At 45.1% G+C, this 18,786-nt stretch overlaps 1 protein-coding gene across 15 annotated transcripts in view; it reads right to left on the bottom strand.

The window, feature by feature from the left end:
- LOC147618948 (uncharacterized) overlaps nucleotides 1-18,786 on the bottom strand; it is a 222,548-nt gene that overhangs the window by 15,610 nt on the left and 188,152 nt on the right. For 9 of the 15 annotated variants that reach the window (XM_086774128.1, XM_086774129.1, XM_086774125.1 and 6 more), the window contains one exon: nucleotides 12,636-12,869. The exons of the other annotated variants lie outside the window; for them this stretch is intronic. In XM_086774128.1, the coding sequence (XP_086630254.1) occupies nucleotides 12,636-12,869 (234 nt within the window). The remainder of the gene's footprint in view (nucleotides 1-12,635; nucleotides 12,870-18,786) is intronic. 15 annotated transcript variants of the gene reach the window in all.

The raw sequence follows: 18,786 nt of genomic DNA, 5'->3' as shown, positions 1-18,786 counted from the left end.
GGGCCAGATTTATCCGATGAGGATTGGCAGCGAGTTGAGAGGCCCCAGGTCATGATGTGCTCCCGTATAATCCGCAACAAACCATCAGTCCCAGGCAGAGTTTGCTACAGCCTCGATGGTAGTGGATGCACTCTTCTAGACAGTCACATACCTCCATCGCATCGGTCACATGGATCCCTAGATGTACCCGAGGCTTGCCTTGGGGTACTCCAGATAGCTAGCACTTGAGGGCCACTCTAGACGTATGGTATGCACTAGTTTCCACTTGGTTCTTAGTATATGGGCTCCACATGGACTGCCTATCCCCCCCTTCAGTATAGTTTGGACTCCCCTTTCCTCTGGCTGTCTCATGAGGATACCAACCGGGTTATCCGGTTAGATCTTCTCAGCCTCTACACACATTGCACATGGATCACACCTCCGGAACTCCCCACGAAGATGCACTTCTACAGAGATTACTTCCTCACACTCATTCATCCAGCAGCCGGGCTACTCGAGTGTTCACATGTTCCATGCCATGCGGATTGCGATTGGCCAGATACGGGTTTTATCCCACCGCCTCAGAGTGGAGACAGGTAGAGCTGAGTGCATCTTTAGATCTGGGAAGCTCATACGGAGACCCAGAGAGGAGAGGATTTGCCGACTATGCCACATAGAGGTTGAGACGGAGGAGCATTACATATGCCAATACCCCTAACCCGATGCATGACATCCTACACCCAGTCATTGATGGCACCGATTGGAGCTAGATGCTTTATTGGATGTATTTACCCCCCCTCCCTCCCATCCACCCCACAATACTTAGCAAGAACCCTGTATGAGATTTATCTCCACAATATAGAGTACTTTGTACTTTTTTATTATTATCCATTTGATGTCCATTGAGACATCATGATGATGTACACAGGTTTTGTCTCATAGGCTGTTTTTTTGGCTTTTAGAAGATGTTAATAAAATCTCTCCAGACAGTCACATACCTCCATCGCATCAGTCACATGGATCCCCACAGGTACCCGAGGCTTGCCCTGGAGTCCTCTAGACAGCTAGCACTTGAGGGGCATTCTGGAGTATGGTATGCACTAGTTTCCACTTGGTTCTCAGTATATGGGCTCTGCATGGACCGCCTACCCCCACTTCAGTACAGCTTGGACTCTCCTTTTTTTCGGCTGTCTCATGAGGATACCAACCGGGTTATCCGGTCAGATCTTCTTAGCCTCTACACACATTGCACATGGATCACACCCCAGGAGCTCCCCACGAAGATGCACTTTTACAGAGACCACTTCCTCACACTCACTGAGGATGGATTCATCCAACAGCCGGGCTACTTGAGTGTTCACATGTCCCATGCCATGCAGATTGCGATTGGCCAGATACGGGTTTCTTCCCACCGCCTCAATGCGGAGACAGGTAGAGCTGAGCACATCTTCAGAGCCGGGAAGCTCGTACGGACACCCAGAGAGGAGAGGAGAGGATCTGCCGACTATGCCATATAGAGGTTGAGACGGAGGAGCATTACATATGCCGCTGCCCAGTATACTATGAGATCCGCAGGAGGTTTCACTGTCTATTTCATGAGGGATTTGGTCCACTCTCCAGGATCATTGAATTCCAGGACCAGCGTTGCCCGGGCCTCTTCCTGCTTGAGCTCTGCAGACGCAGGGACACCTTCTTGAGAGAGCTTCGGCCCCAGCCACCCCGTCCCCTCCCTCGTCAGCCAACCATCACCAGTTTCTTCCAAACCCAGGAGGTGGAGGACACTCACATAGTGGATCTTGTGGACCCTCCACGAGTAACTCTGGACCTACCTCGCCTGTGAGGAGTTACCTCGGACCGAGCCTTTGCACTCCAGTGTGCCCGATGCCCTCGGCCCCCTTGTCAGCCACGATCACCTCATCAGCTCCAAATCCAGGACATGCTCCACCGCCATCGAGCTACCTTTCCACGTGACATAGCTGAGGGAGACCTCTCGGCCATACTCATTAGCCCCATGGTTGATATTTTGGAGAGTGGTATACCATCAACTTGAGCTGATGTTGCTCTCATGTTTCTATGTCCTTAGTATTCCATGATGAGTTTCCATGGACAGTTTTGTATCACCCTAGTGAGATAGCTATGTTTATGTTTTCTTTCTGTTTTATTTTCCATTCCATGATGTGATATGCCATGGACATTATTGTATCACTTTGGTCTCATAGGCCCATTGGGTCTCATCTATGTTATTGATACATTGGCACCATCTCTTGCTCATTTCTTCAACAGAGCTCTGTCAGAGGGGTTTCCGGCTGAGTGGACGATGCACACTATTGTGCCGATCCATAAAGCGGGAGATGTACTGGACCCCAGGAACTACAGGACCATCATGATTGGCCATATATTGGCCAAACTATACGGGGCAGTTTTGGAGGCAGAACTGAGCACTCATGCAAAGGATGGGGGATTGAGAGCAGCAGGCCAGGCAGGCTTCCGACGAGCCTTCTTGACCATCGACCACATTTTTACATTGAGGTGCCTGATTGATCAGGCCAAGGCGCGGAGGCAACGGCTCTATTGTTGCTTTGTGGATTTTCGCAAGGCATTTGATACTGTGCCTAGAGAGCGCCTCTTTCGGCGACTACAGACACTAGGCATACCCTCAGACATGATGTGGGGCATATACAGGCTATATGAGCAGGTCTTTGGGAGAGTGCGATGCCCAGGAGGCTTGTCCGACACAGTTGCTAGCACCATTGGTGTGAAGCAGGGGTGCCCGCTCTCCCCCATGCTCTTTGGGCTCTATATTGATGAGGTGGTCGACTACATCACACAGGGAGGAGGCTCTGGGATTGAGCTACCAGGTATAACTGTCCATATTATGCTTTATGTTGATGACATCGTCTTGGTATCTGACACGCAGGTTGGGCTTCAAAGACACCTTGTGGCTCTTGATGACTTCTGCCCACAGCACGGTCTCACAGCGAGCCTTGGGAAAACCAAGGTTATGATCTTTCACACCTCACCCGTAGTCAGGAGCCACACTACTCTCACATTAGCAGGAGGGCGGGTCGAGGTGGTGAGCTCTTATGTTTACCTTGGCATCACATTTACTAGCTCAGCTGGACGCTTCTCCATGGCTCAGGCAGTCTGAGACAGAGTGACCCGGGGGTATGGAGCTCTTGCTAGCCTTGAGCGTCAGTGTCATCAGGCACATTTTCAGGAACCCCGCACGAAGGGGTGGCTCTTTGATACATTAGTGACACCAGCCTTGATGTATGCAGCAGCGGTTTGGGCACCAGGGCTTGCATCCTCCACATGGGTACAACTGGAGAGACCACAAATCTTGATGCTCTGGAGGATGATACGCAGCAAAACATCCGTCCCGCACGACATTGTTCGAGCTGAGTTCGCTGCACCACCTATGGCAGTGGAGGCATTGTTCCAGACGATCTCCTTTATACACAGGATGAGGGAGATGCCCACGGAGAGATTATCCCGCCGAGCTTTTGAGGCATCCAGACAGCTGGCCGAGGCTGAACACACTGGATCTTGGTATGCACAGATGCTACAGTGGTTCTCACATCATGGGATAGACATTGAGCGGTTGCCACCTTTTCAGTATGATCAGTCTGCTCCATGGGGTTACCTCTCTCTCAATGAGAGGAACAGAGTGATGAGACAGGACATATGGCATCGCTACATACAGGAGACATGGACAGCACGAGAGAGCCCACTACCACTGAAGATGCTGTATTACAGAGACCACTTTATGAGCATCTCAGGGGATGGGTTTATACAGCGACCGCGGTATATGGATGTATACATGCCACACACCTCTCGCGTTGCTATTGGACAGTTACGAGTCCGATCACATCAGCTAGAGATAGAGGCTGGGAGAGCGGCACGGGTTCCCAGAGCCGAGCGGATATGCAGATTGTGCCGCGAGGAGGTGGAGACTGAGGATCACTTTGTATGTAGATGTAGAGCCCACCAGGGGGTTAGAGATAGATATGCAGGATTGTTTGAGGAGCACTCTTCACTACATCAGTTGATGGAGGCCTCGGACCCAACGACAGCTTGGCAGACTACTACTAGAGCTTCATAGTTCTCGAGAGAGACTCCTCCAGACACCCGCTCCCACTAGGGGTGGGAGACAGTCCCAGCTCACAGATTTCTTCCAGAGAGCTATGCCAGTTCCAGCTGATGTACCACGTGGGGTGACCGCACAGAGAGCAGAGGAATTCAGAGCCAGGCGGAGAAGTAGACAGACTGGACACAGAGCACCCCGACTCCGTCACTGAGAGATAGTAGCTATCCGGATGAGACACCAGATGGAGACACAGGAGAGGCTAGCTCGCTTTCATTCAGACTAAGGGTACATGTTCACGCCACTCACAGCCTCAGCATCGGCGATGTATGATGTCTCATATCCCTCTTATGGCACTGGATGGAGTTAGACATAGATCTGCATAGCATGCTTGTACTACCCCTTCAGCATATAGAGATGCATCTTGCCTTAGCACACCATCCACATCCCCACCCCCCTTTATATTGTTTGTATATGGGCTCCACTGATCCATGATGATTCACAGTTGTATCTAGACACATGCACACTTTTTCTTTTCTTCCGATGACCGGAAGAACACAGTTGTATTATTTTTTGTCTCATAGGCCGACTTTGGCCTCTTGTAGACGTTAATATATCTTTCTTTCTTTCTTTCTTTCTTTCTTTCTTTCTTTCTTTCTCTCTCTCAGGAGACAGTGGAGTATACAGATGCATATACTTACCTTGGTGTGGTTTTTAGTGGCCCACTATTTTCCTTGAGGAGAGCAGCTGAGACCAGATTGAACTAAGCTTATGCAGCATTGGGGAGAGAGATTACCAGACTTATTAGGCAGGACTTGACTCAGCTGGACACTAGGAGGACATGGATACAGCCGACACACGAGCAGAGATTACCAGACTTATCAGGCAGGACTTGACTCAGCTGGACACTAGGAGGACATGGATACAGCCGACACACGAGCTTGGTACAAAGATGGCTTTCTATAGAGATCATCTTCTCCAGCTCACGGAGGATGGATTTGTGATTAGACCCAGCTACATGGATACTCATATTTCTCATGGGGTACGGTGTGCTATTGGTCAGATGCGCACATCCTCACACCAGCTAGAGATTGAGACTGGCAAATTCAGAGGAGTACCAGCTGAGGCCAGGATTTGTCAGTTGTGCCAGATGGAGCCAGAGACAGAGTTACATTACATATGTCACTGTCCAGTATATTATGAGATACGAGGCCGTTTTCACTGCCTGTTCAGAGAGGGTTTTAGACCACTTTCCTGAGTCATGAGATACCAGGATCAGAGATGCCTCGGATTATACTTGCTGAAGTTGCGTAGACATAGAGAGGGTCTCTTGAGAGGGAGGGGATCAGAGAGGGAGAGACACCTACAGAGGCAAATTACAGACTTCTTTCGACCAGAGATTGAGCAGTCAGGCCAGCAGGCATTCCAGCTAGCCCCAGAGTATAGCCGCACCAGAGGTACACTGATTGATCGGGCTATAGAGCTAGGGCGGTCTAGGCGCCCCAAGATGAGAGGCCCATCTCGACACCGGCGGAGACTACAACAGAGGATCAGGACCATACTAGCACGGCATGGGAGACGTCCAGTTAGAGTACTCACCATGGAGGACATTGAGGATATCTGTAGAGAAACATGAAAGCAAGAGCAAAACTAGAAATGAAACAAAAACAAATGAAAGACAAAGAGTTACCTTGAGATGAGTGTAGACAAGACACAAGATTGATACTTTCATTGATGTGACACCTACAATATATAGGTGAGAAGTACAAGATTGAGTAGACTGACTTATGGGATAAATGTAGAGATGCCACATGGCACTAGACTCAAGACACAAAGACTTAAGTGAAACTAGACTAGAAATAGTACACCTAGTGTGCACTTATTTCCAACACCCTCCTTAAGTGGACACTAGGAGGAAGACAAAAAAAGACAAGACTAGAAGATAGACATAAAGACTGATAAACTGAGAGACTAGACATGAGAGACAAAAAAAATCCTGAGACACCCCTCCTCAAGTGATATCCTCATATGGGTCCACAAGGGTAGGGACAAGATGGATCTAAAACAAGACACAGTCAGATTGATAGACAGATAGACAGACAACAGATAGATAGACAGACAAGACTAGATAGACAGAAGACTGACTGTAGAACTGACTGTAGACAAACAGATGGACCTTGAAGACATCCCTCCTCAAGGGCAATCTCTGCCGCTCAAGTAGGGACAAGAGAGAGGTCCTAAAGCAGAATGAGTAAGACACTAGAACCCCTTGACCTACATCATCGGTGGTCAAAGTGGTAGACAAGAAAGGTGAAGTAATCAGAAAGCCCATTCCTCATCATGTGAGGAATGAACAGCAAGATCTGCTGATGTAGATGCTGTAGCAACATGGGCTGAGGTAGATACAGGGGCTGATGTAGAGGTTTTAGAGTAGCAGTCCTTCTCCCGGTGATTATCACGGCCACAAATGGTGCATGGATGAGCCTTGAAGCAGTCCTTCTCCAAATGATTAGTTTTTCCACAATGGGTGCAAGGCTTTCTTACCTTAGAACCTCCTTTCTTTGCTAAAAAAGCAGTATCAGTTACCTTTTGTTGTTTTGTTCTTTCCTCTTCTTGGAGAGCATTGATGATACCTTCAAGAGTAGGATTATTGTGATACTTGAAGGTAGTGACAAGAGTAGCATAGGTTTCAGGTAAGCTTTTGAGAAGCACAGCAATAGCAATATCTTCGGAGATGGGGGACTTCACTGAAGCAAGCTGAACCATAAGACTGCGAAAATAATTGACATGAGAGGCTATAGTAGCTCCCTCCTGCATATATAGATCAAAGAATGAGATCATAAGTGCAATCTTAGAGTTTTTAGAACGAGGTCCAAAAAGGGTATCCAAAGTGATCCATGCTCGAGAAGCAGACTGTATGTCGGAGATGTGATGAATGTAATCATCGCCAAGACCGAGCAGGATGATAGCATAGGCTTTGTCATTCTTGGCAGTGGGAGCATAAGTGATAACTTGCTCAATGTCTGAATCTTCGGGAGCAGCATGGTGAACAACGTCCCAAAGACCTTCTTTCATAAGATGGCACTTGATTTTGATTTGCCAAGTATGAAAGTTGGAGCCATTGAATTTGTCGATAGACATGAGAGAATGAGTAGAAGAGGCCATGTGGGAAGGTCTTACCTCTTGCTAAAATGCAAGGGCAGTGTCTATTCCCTTACAAGATTGCAGAAATGAATGAAAAAGAGATCCAAACTGTTTTTAGAAGCCGGCTCTCTCACCACTTGTCAAGGCCATAGCATGTGACAGCCTATCGAAGCATGAGGAACTAGCAGTTTGCAGATATGAGGAAAGGACTGACCAGCAAACTGAAGGAGACAATGTAGCATGTACCTTGTAGATTCTTCAAGAGGAGAGGGAGACCGACAGTAGCTGCAGGTATGGAGTGATGCGCAGCCTGTAGAGGGTGAAGCGCAGGCAGCAGCAACTGTAAACAGGCCGGCGGACAGCAAAAGCTGGCGGACAGAAGGTTCAGAATGTGCTGGGCAGCACGTGCAGCTTGAGAGGCGACGTTGGACAACAAATGCAAGTCAAGTTACACAACATGTGCAGATCTACGCAGGGCAACAGATGGGCTGCGCTGAGTTGAGTGGGACAACTTGGAGAGAATGGCGAAAGCTCATAAGAAAAACAGGGAAACCCTAAAAACTTGCTCTGATACCATGTAGAGAAACATGAAAGCAAGAGCAAAACTAGAAATGAAACAAAAACAAATGAAAGACAAAGAGTTACCTTGAGATGAGTGTAGACAAGACACAAGATTGATACTTTCATTGATGTGACACCTACAATATATAGGTGAGAAGTACAAGATTGAGTAGACTGACTTATGGGATAAATGTAGAGATGCCACATGGCACTAGACTCAAGACACAAAGACTTAAGTGAAACTAGACTAGAAATAGTACACCTAGTGTGCACTTATTTCCAACAATATCCGCCATCGACCGATGAGAGACATCTTTGGATAGTAATGTATATGATGCTTACCTTTGTTGCTGGAGTTTTCCTCCCTAGATGTTATCCATTAGGAGCTCCTAGTACCTTGCTTTTCCTCATAGTTATTGTTTCAGTTTCAGTTAGTTGTTTAGTTGTTTTAGCTTTTCTTACACAGACATTGTATCAGATCCACCAATTGTTGTAACCTTTTTGTTCTCATAGGTCATTTTGGCCTTTTGAGGACGTTAATATATCATTTCTCTCTCTCTCTCTCTCTCTCTCTCTCTCTCACACACACACACACACACACACACACTTTTTTTTTTTGTAAAACCAGTTGAAATTGCATTATATCATAAATGTAAAAAAGGGTTTGACATCAAGAGGATGTCTAAACCCTAGAACTTTAAAAACAGCAGTAAAAAAGTTCTATCGAATATCAGGGCAGTGCTCAAGAAAAGAGCCTATGCCCTATCCATCAGAAATAGTAAAAGAAAAGTTGAACACAAGAAACATCCAAATCTTCCTCATGTACGGCATCATATAAGGATTGTCGCAATGAGGCTCGGAAGAACTCATAAGGGTGCTGAAGGGGTGAATTCAGATATGCATGATTTCGCTGTAGCCAGAGGGTCCATAAGGCCCAGTATCTGATCCAATGGAAGAAAAGAGAATACTGTGACAAAGAAGCTGATAACGTGCCAAACATCCAGAAAAACTTGTAGAACCTGTGCACAAGAAATCTGAGAGATAAAAAATAGGAGATCTTGTCCAGAAGGTCTCTGGAATATGAACAAGACCACAATAAATGCGGAATACTCTCAGTAGTATGATGACATCTTGGACAAAGAGGAGAGGCAATCCTTCTTTGAGCCAATTTCACTCCCACTGGAAAAATACCGACAATGCATCTCCAAAGAAAGAGTCTCTGCTTCAATGGCATTTTCAACTTCCATATCAATGTCAGTTTTCCTTTCCACCAAGGTAAAGACTTATCCAGATGCCAAAGAGAATTAGCATGATGAGCAATCCATGGAGGAGGTAATATCAATCGATAAGCCTGTATAGAAGTCAATAGATGCAAAGGCTGAGAGGATAATCTTGAATTTGAAGACTGAAGATGCCAATCTTGAAGCCTGTCTCTTACATCCAATGTTGGAATCGGAATGAAAGGGTGTAAGAGATCTACAATAGTTTTCCATATAGATCTATGATGCATCCCAAGATTGTATTGTTGACATGCTGCCGGAAAAGAAAGAATTTACCCTCGAGTATCTACCACGGCGTCAATGAACCGGATGCCCAACTTCATAAGATTGTAAGCTCTGATTGGTTGCTGTACAGTAAGGGGAGAGTAAAAAACAGCACTCCAATGTATGCTTTCCATTCGAAGCGAGGAAGCTATAGAAGCAAGATGGGGAGACCATTTGATGTGAGAGAGCACTTTCTTCTAATCCTGAATCAAGGAAGTAGAAAATGGACAACCAGGGATTTTACCTTGAAATTTGCCAAGCACTACTTCCGATGGATCAACTAACCAACGACCATAAGCATTTGTGCGCATCTGACCACAAAAAGTTGCCAACATGATAGACCAAGGCTGCTCTTGTTGAAAAAAGGTTTTGAGCATAGTGATCTTTCTTGCCAGCACATGAAATTTGATGTTTATAATATTCAAACCACCATGCATTCTTGGTGAGCAAAGCAGGTCCATTTTGAGCAACCTTAAAGCTTTTTTATGAAGCTTAGTTTTCCAAAAAATCTCCATGGCTTGAGACATAAAAAAAGAAAGATCTCGAGACGACCAATGTAAGAGTGGAAGGTAGAACTGGACATAGACCAGAATAATGGACTGAACAATTCGGAGCCGTACGTGCAATGGCCAAGTGGAGGGAGATCTTCCAATATTCTAATTTGTCCTGAATTTTGTTTAGCACCCAAGATATTTGTTGCTTATTTCTGATTTTCCAGCCAATGGGATAACCCAAATGTCTTACTATTCTTTCCGGATAAATAATCTGGCCGGGCCACAGGATAGCATGCCAGTCACAATGCTTGAGAGGTAATAGTTTTGATTTTTGAAAATTAATTTTTAGACCAGCAGCCAACCCGAAATCTGAAAGAGTATCCATCAATAGGCGAAGCTCCAGAGGACTGTTCTTTGGCATAAAGAATGAATCATTTGCATAAGCCTGTGCAATGAAAGGCCGTGAACCAGAAATCTGAAGCCCCTCTAACTGTCTAGTCACACACACACACACACACACACACACACACACACACACACACAAACACAAACACAAACACAAACACAAACACAAACACAAATACACACTTTTTTTTTTGGTAATATCCAGTGCAGTATATTTATATGCTCATAAATTTAGAAGATGGGAAGTCTCCGAAATGGAGAGTATCCCAAATGTCAAAAACATAAAGAGAAAAGCTCTAAGCAAGAGACATCCATATCACCCTCATGGCAGGCATCATATAAGGATTGCCGCAATGAGGCTCGGAAGGATTCATATGACTGATGATTCTGACGACCCAAGTATGCCAAATTATGCTCACTCCAAATTGTCCAAAGAGCCCAATATCTCACCCAAGAGAGAAACAGTGAGTATTGGGACAAGGACCGCATAAATCTGCCAAAAAGCCAGAAATGTTTCCCAAATCTGTGACTCGGGAAACGGAGCCGAAGAAAATCTGAAATTCTCCGGAGGAGGATCTTGGAACAAGGGCAGTGCCAAAGCAGATGAAGAACAGTTTCTGAGGGAGCCTGACATCTTAGACATGTGGAAGGTGCAATGTGACGTTTAGCAAGCATGATCCCCACTGACAATGTGCCTGTCAAACATCTCCAAAGAAAAAGTCTTTGTTTCAATGGCATTTTACACTTCCACAATATCCGGAGATTCTTCCGCCACCATGAGAGGGGCTGCCTTATATGCCACAGAGAATTAGCATGCTGGTGAATCCATGGGGGAGGCTGAAGAAGCTTGTAGGCTTTTATGGAGGTTAAGGCAGGAAGGGGAATAGGATGTATGCATGTAGTAGATGGCTGCAATTGCCAATCCATAAGCCTGTCTGTGTCAGCCACAGGTGGAATAGGTCAAAAGGGATGCAATAAATCAGCAATTTTCTTCCATATCGACCTATGATGCATTCCCAATGCATAGGAAGCAGTGGCCCGGGGAAAGGATAAGACATATCCCCGATCATCTACCACATCATGTATGTACCTAATTCCCAATTTCATAAGATTGTATGCCCGAACAGGTTCCTGTAAAGGAAGTGGAGTGTCAAAGATGGCACTCCAATGAATACTTTCTTTCCTCATCGAGTTTGTCCTCAAGCAATTATCAGGAGCCCATTTGACCTTAGAGAGAACTTGTTTCCAGTCAAGTATGAGGGCAGTAGAGAAAGGACAACCAGGTATCTTCCCTACAAATCTCCCAATAACAACCTCCCAATGATCTGTAATCCAATGACCATAAGCACAAGTCCTCATGTTGACACACATGGATGCTAACATACAAGTCCATGGCTGCTGTTGACGGAAGAAAGTATGCAACATTGTAGCCTTCCTTGCAAGTACATGATATCTTATATTAAGAACATTAAGTCCACCATGCATCCTTGGGGAGCACACCATTTCCATCTTCATCAGTCTCAATGCTTTCACAGCAGTTTTTGTCTTCCATAAGATCTCCATAGCTTGAGACATAAAAGCTGAAATATCCCTGGAGGACCAATGCAACAAGGGCAAATAGAACTGGACATAGGACATCACAATGGATTGTACTATTCTGAGCCTGACATGAAGAGGCCAAGTAGAAATTTTCCAGTATTCCAGTTTATGTTGAAGTTTTTGGAAAATCCATTTTAATTGCTGCTTTCTGGTGATATGCCATCCTATGGGATATCCCAAATGCCCGACAATATCTCTGGAATGCACCACCTGACCCGGCCAAAGAATAGAATGCCAGTCACATTGTTTCAGGGGGAGTAATTTAGATTTGTCAAAATTGACATGCAATCCCGTTGCTAACCCATATAAAGAAAGAGTGGCCATAAGCATGCGAAGTTCCTGAGGAGAATTCTGTGGCATGAAGAAGGAATCATCAGCATATGCTTGTGCCAAAAAAGATGTAGCCCCTGGGATTTTAAGACCAGTCATGTGTCCTGTGTTTGTAAGATGATCAAGATACATCAAAAGAGGATGGGTCGCAATGGCATAGAAGAGAGCACTAAGAGGGCAACCCTGTCTAACTGATCGGCCCAATATCCATGACCGAGACAGATGGCTCCCAAGAATGCACTGAGCAGTAGAGCCAGAATAAAGCCAATAAACAGCATTTGCCATCTTGGGACCAAAGCCCAACTTTGTCATGATCTGAGAGATGAAATCCCATTGAACATTGTCAAATGCCTTAGCAATATCCACCTGCAATATAAGCACATCTTGATGCGAATACTTAGCGTATTCGATTGCAGTCAAACACAAACACACACACACACACACATCTTTTTATGCTTTTAAAGAAAGCAAAAGAAAACGAATCATATACTCAACCTTGCGTGTGACATCTTCACTTGCACCGGTCCGTTCATGGTATTTGGCCATATTTCCTTCAATATGAAGACTACTTCTTGATGTACTAGGCTTTTGATTTTGAGTTTCATGCATGTTGGAATTTGGCAAAGTAGTATTACAACATTCTTTGTGAACGCCTGCTTCATTGCATCTATTCCATGGGGAACAACATTGTTGATATGTAACATTCGACCTTGGAGATGTGGTCATAATCTATAACACGAAGCATAAATCGATATGATTTCTTGGCAACATTTAATTTAGTCTTTGATAAAAATCTGTAAAAAAAAAAATCTGCAAGAAATTAAAGCCACCCAGACTGGTTACAATGGTTTGGTACAAGTAGATGTACTTAGATTAGTGATTCTTCATGGAACATAACATGTTAACATTTGCTAATGAGGTAGTATAGTGGCACATAAATCCTTCATGTAAAGATTAAGAGAGAAGAGAAGAACAAAACAAGGTTTAAATTTTTGGCTCCAAATCCTTACACTACACACGAGTACATAATGTAGTTCAATCAAGCTTATTGCTAGAGTCAAATTGGGTGGTGGAGGCCAAGCTTCAGGGGAGAAGGTTTTTTCCTGGCTAGAGCTAGACTTGGCAGAGGAAGCCAATATTTTTTCTTTCCCCTGACTAGCCTTACGCCCAAGATCCTCCTGTAGTTACCATTTTTCACCACGTGTAGGCGCTTTTTATCCGCCTATAGGCGATGCTGCCAAGGAAGCACCATATGGGGTTTTGAACCTAGGACCTCTTGATCCTAGACAAACATCTCTACCAGTTGAATTATCACCTCATTGGCAAGCCAATACCTTTTGATGTTTGAAGGATTTATTAGACCATCTTCCCATTTCTCAACACTTTTAGAACTCTCCCATGTTCTAAGGTGGTCCAGAGAGCTGTTGGGCCTTTGGTTTGGTTGGTGAGTCCCTAAACTGCTATCCATGTCTATCTCTGTGTATGCATGACTCCTTTGTAGTTATCTGCCTTTCATGAAGTTAGGGTTTTGTAGAGGGTCTCTCCTATATCCTTTGTTTTTTTCCCCAGAAAAAGACTTTTATTAAGTATGAAAAAAACATACAACACTCATAGCTATAAGCCATAAAAGAATAGAATCACCCCAATATGTAAGGTGATTTCAACCACCGAGGAGCATCATGATGCCATGTAAGACCTGTGGTACTAGAGGAAAAGAAGATGCTCTTGAGATATGTGGTGCCAAAGAGCACAAGGAAGAGGTAGGGAGTGAGTCACATGAACAAGAGAAGAAGCATGTACAATAGAAAAAAAGAATAGACTAAGGGACTAATATCAAAGCTTGATTTGTATGGTCACTTGTAAAAGGTTAAGTCAATGGTCAAAAGGTGACACATGAAAAGCACAAGGTTGCACATGTAGTGTGAGCATTAATGAACACATGGTTGGTACTAGGGTGCACAAAAAGTACGGATTGGAGTCCTTCCCAAGACTATAAATATGGGTGTATGGAACTTGATTATTGCAATGAGATTATGTGTGGTTTTATCTTATGCTCGCATTATAGTGCTTAATTACTAGCTTAATTACCTTTTAGTCAAGTTGTTAATCTCATCATTATGGTTGTGCTTATCTTTGAGCCACCATAGCTATGCTTAGATTCATGAGTTTCTTAACAGATGCCATGGTTCCACTCCCGCATAAATATCACGCGCTTCTCTTGCGCAGAACGAGAGGGCCCCTGAATGCGAGTAACCATAAGAGTATGGATGATATCACCTCATATAGTATTAATGCACTGAGACCCAAAAATCTGGACACCCTCAATAGCCTTCGTGCACCTAGCTCTCCAGATCTACCATGCTGTAATACTGGCAACAATCTCCCAACTGGTGTCAATCCTCTGTCTGGGGGGTGTATACTTAGAGTGAGGAATATCCTGCAATAAACCATGCTGGGCAATATCTCTACGAATGAAAATAGCAGAATCAGTACCACTGCCCTCATAAAAAAGCTACGGACCGGACTGGGAGAGCCAAGCAATTGCTCTTTAAGTCACATGCATGGCTCGGCCACTCAATTTTCCCATAAGTTGGCCTACAGAACCCCAAATCTGCTGTGCAGTGCTGCATCCCCACAAACAATGTTGTACAGTCTCAGAATCTGCCGCACACCTAGGACATGAAGGTGCTACACCGAAAACCGATCTCCACTGATTGGTGGGGAGATCACCATGTAAGAATAACCAAAAGAAATAAGAGATCTGGCTCCTTCTGTATGAGTGTCAAAGTCTATGCCAGTATCTGGGCTGTATTACTAGAAAAATATCATAGCTCTCCCAATGAGGCCTGAGAGTAGGGATCCTATGCATCTATCGAGTGAGGAGAAACCTGGCATTCCGGACGGTGAAACTGAAAAAAGGAAGGCTTTTCAAAGGGTCGAAGGCATCAATCCACTCCCACTCTCGTGGGTTCCATTGAAGATATCTAATAGGACTGCCACCATATAACCACAAACACCAAGAGCCATGAGTCACTATTTGAGGAGAAGGGTCAATGAACCAATGCTTCCCCGAACGACCAACAATCCTCACTGGACTAAGCCTAGTATCTGGGATGATCTCCTCCATACTACGTCTCCTCAATCTCCCTCCAGGCATGATAGAGTAAATGATGCAATCTGTAGCCTCTTGGCCCGGGAGAGCAATGACCTGCAGAGGTATGCCTATCCTCGAAAAAACTCCCAGCCAACTCGGATGATAGTCTCCATGAAGGGTCCTAGAAAGCCACTCATGCGAAATAGCTGCATCAATCTGATCAATACGAATACGAGAGTCCCTAAGATGCTGAATGGATGCAGCTCTCCGATCCTCCCGAAGACTCTTAAAGGTCTTCCAAGCAAGAACTGTGTATGCACATCTCTCCCATCCTGACCACTGCATATAACGAGATGCACCAAGTGGTTGACTAGCCTCATTCCTAATGAGCTTGTTGCACATAATAGGTTTACTTGGATCAGCAGAGGATGCACTGCTAGATATTTAGGATGCCAAGTTGGGATTGATATTTCTCTTGCATAGCAGTTTGCTCCGGTACTTATGAGTATCCGGAAGAAGCTTCTCCATTAGAGCTCCAGGAGATTAGATTTAGCCTCCAGAGCTTTGGTAGCTAATCAGGTTTTGCTTGCCTCAGCTTGGTTTATTGCAGCTTGGTTTATTGCCTCTTGTTGGTGCTTCTCTCGTGCGTGCATTGGCCAATTGCGGAGATTGATCCGCAATTTTCTCTGGTCGGGCTTGGATGGCACCTCACACACTCGTTGCCAGGGTAGCTTGGCTCACAGTTATTCAGCCCAAAAGAGAGGAGGGCTTGAATATTATCGATCCGGATGTTCAGTGCAGGGCGTTGCTTTGCAAACTTGTGGTCAGAGGTTTCCTACTAGGCATTGAGCCTTGGAAGGATTTTTTCTTGTCTCAGATTTCCAGATGTACACCCAGGGTGGTCGGGAGAGACTGGATGCCCAGCACACGTTTTTTGTTCACAGAGGCTGATATTAGGGCACCGTCTTCCCCTCTTATTGCAGCCATTATCAGGAGCATGGAGAAGCATGAGATATTTTTTGCGACAAAGGCTTCCTAGGTCTTTGGACAAGGCTGACTCACAACCTATTATGTGGAACGAGTTCATTAGGGATGAGGCTGGTCGGCCACTTGGTGCATCTCGTTATATGCAATGGTCAGGATGGGAGAGATGCGCATATGCAGTTCTTGCTTGAAAGACCTTTAAGAGTCTTTCGGAGGATTGGAGAGTTGCATCCACTCAGCATCTTAGCAGCTCTCGCATTCATATTGATTAGATTGATGCAGCTATTCCACATGAGTGGCTTTCTGGGACCTTTCACGGAGACTATCATCCCAGTTGGCTGGGAGTTTTTTCGAGGATAGGCGTACCTCTGCAAGTCATTGCCAGGAGGATACAGATTGCCTCATTTATTCTATCATGCCTGGTGGGAGATTGAGGAGATGTAGTATGGAGGAGATCATCCCAGATACTAGGCTTAGTCCAGTGAGGATAGTTGGTTGCTCGGGGAAGCACTGGTTCATTGACCCTTCTTCTCAGATAGCGACTCATGGCTCCTGGTGTTTGTGGCTATATGGTGGCAGTCCTATCAATATCATCAGTGGGATCTAGGAGAGTGGGAGTGGATTGATGCCTTTGATCCTTTGAAAAGCCTTCCTTTTTTCAGTTTCACTGTTCGGAATGCCAGGCTTCTCCTCACTCAACAGATGCATAGGATCCCTACTCTCAGGCCTCATTGGGAGTGCTATGATACAGCGCAAATATTGGCATAGACTTTGGCACTCATACAGAAGGAGCAAGCTCTCTCATTTCTTTTGGTTATTCGTACATGATGGTCTCCCCACCAATTAGTGAAGATCAGTTTTCGGTGTAGCACCTTCCTATCCTAGATGTGCGGCAGATTCTGAGACCGTACAGCGCTGCACAGCAGATTTGGAGTCCTGTAGCCAAACTTATGGGCAAATTGAGTGGCCGAGCCATGCATGTGACTTGGGGGGCAGGGCAGTTGCTTGGCTCTCCCAGTCTGGTCCGCAGCTTTTTTATGAGGACAGTGGTACAAATTTTGCTATATTCATTCGTAGAGGAATTTCGCAGCATGGTTTATTGTAGGATGTTCCTCACTCTGGTTACACACCCCCTAGACAGAGGATTGACACTAGTTGGGAGATTATTGCCAGTATTATAGCATGGCAAATCTGGAGAGCTAGATGCACGGAGGCTATTGAGGGTGTCCAGATTTTTGGGTCTAAGTGCATTAGTACTATATGGGGTGATATTCTCCACACTCTTATGGCTACTTGGGCTCGCATTCAGGGGCCCTCTCGTTCTGCGCAGGCGAAGCGTGTGATATTTATGCGGGAATGGGACCATGGCATCTTCTTTTCCTTTAATACCACATGTCTTACATGGCATGATGATGTCCTCAGTGGTTGAAATCACCTTACATATTGGGGTGATTCTATTCTTTTTCGGCTCATAGTTATGATTGTTGTATGTTTTTCTCATACTTAATAGAAGTCTCTTTCTGGAAAAAAAAAAAAACCAAAAGATTTGTGCCAATTAATGAGTGCCTCTGCTGCCAAATAGAACTCCTCTAGTGCTACCCGGAAGGAACATAAGCATATATATGAAGCCTCCAAGAACATGGCTGTGTCATTAGCTAACTCAGAGTCAACCAATTTCTCTTGATTACATAGAGACAACCTCAATCCTGAAATACCAACAGTGGAGCGGAGAAAGATGCTCATGGCCTCTGCAACTATGATATATAATAATGGGGCTAAAGGACAGCCCTACCGTACTGAGCGAGAAATCTGAAACCGCTCTCCTCTATAACCGCAAAGCGAGCACTCTACTGTGGGCATCACGATCCATGCATGAAATTCCCTTGACCAATCTCTGAGAGAAGCCCATATGGCTAAGAGTAGCCTCAAGGAAGTCCCAATCCACTCTATCATAGGCCTTCTTAAAATCCAAGAGCAGAATGGCTAAGGGCTGATTGCTTGCTTTAGCCCATTCGACGGCCTCCCAAAATGAGAAAATGTTATCAAAGATGCTCCTGCCATGTAAGAATCCATTCTGAGTATCATGAATGACATCTTGCAAAATTGGCTACAATCTGATGCTCACTACCTTAGCAAGAATCTTATAGGCAGTCCCAAGTAAGGTGATAGGTCTCCACTGGCCAATCAATGTCTTATCCCCACTCTTAGGAATAAGATAAATAAGCCCCTCAGTGAGAGAAGAAGGCATAGAACCTGTGTCCCACATCTCCTGCAGAGCCGATGTGATCTCAGCCCCCATCTCATCCCAAAAAGTAATGAGAAAAACAGGGGAGAGGCCATCCTCCCTTGGACACTTACCATGAGGTAAGGCATGAAGAGCATGATTGAACTCCTGCATAGAAAAAGGGGCACCCAAAGCGGCACACATCTCCTCAGTGATCAAATGTGGCAATGCATTCCAAAACTTCGTCTGTGCCCTGTGTCTCAAATGAGAGTGCGGCTCAACACTAAGAAGCCGGCGATAGAAATTAGTGGCAATTTGTCTAACCATAAGAGGATCCGAGTGAA

The sequence above is a fragment of the Cibotium barometz genome, chromosome 34 (assembly GCF_041138505.1).
Source record: "Cibotium barometz isolate CiBa-2024 chromosome 34, ASM4113850v1, whole genome shotgun sequence".
Taxonomy (NCBI): Eukaryota; Viridiplantae; Streptophyta; class Polypodiopsida; order Cyatheales; family Cibotiaceae; genus Cibotium; species Cibotium barometz.
This window is presented reverse-complemented; position numbering and strand designations above follow the sequence as displayed.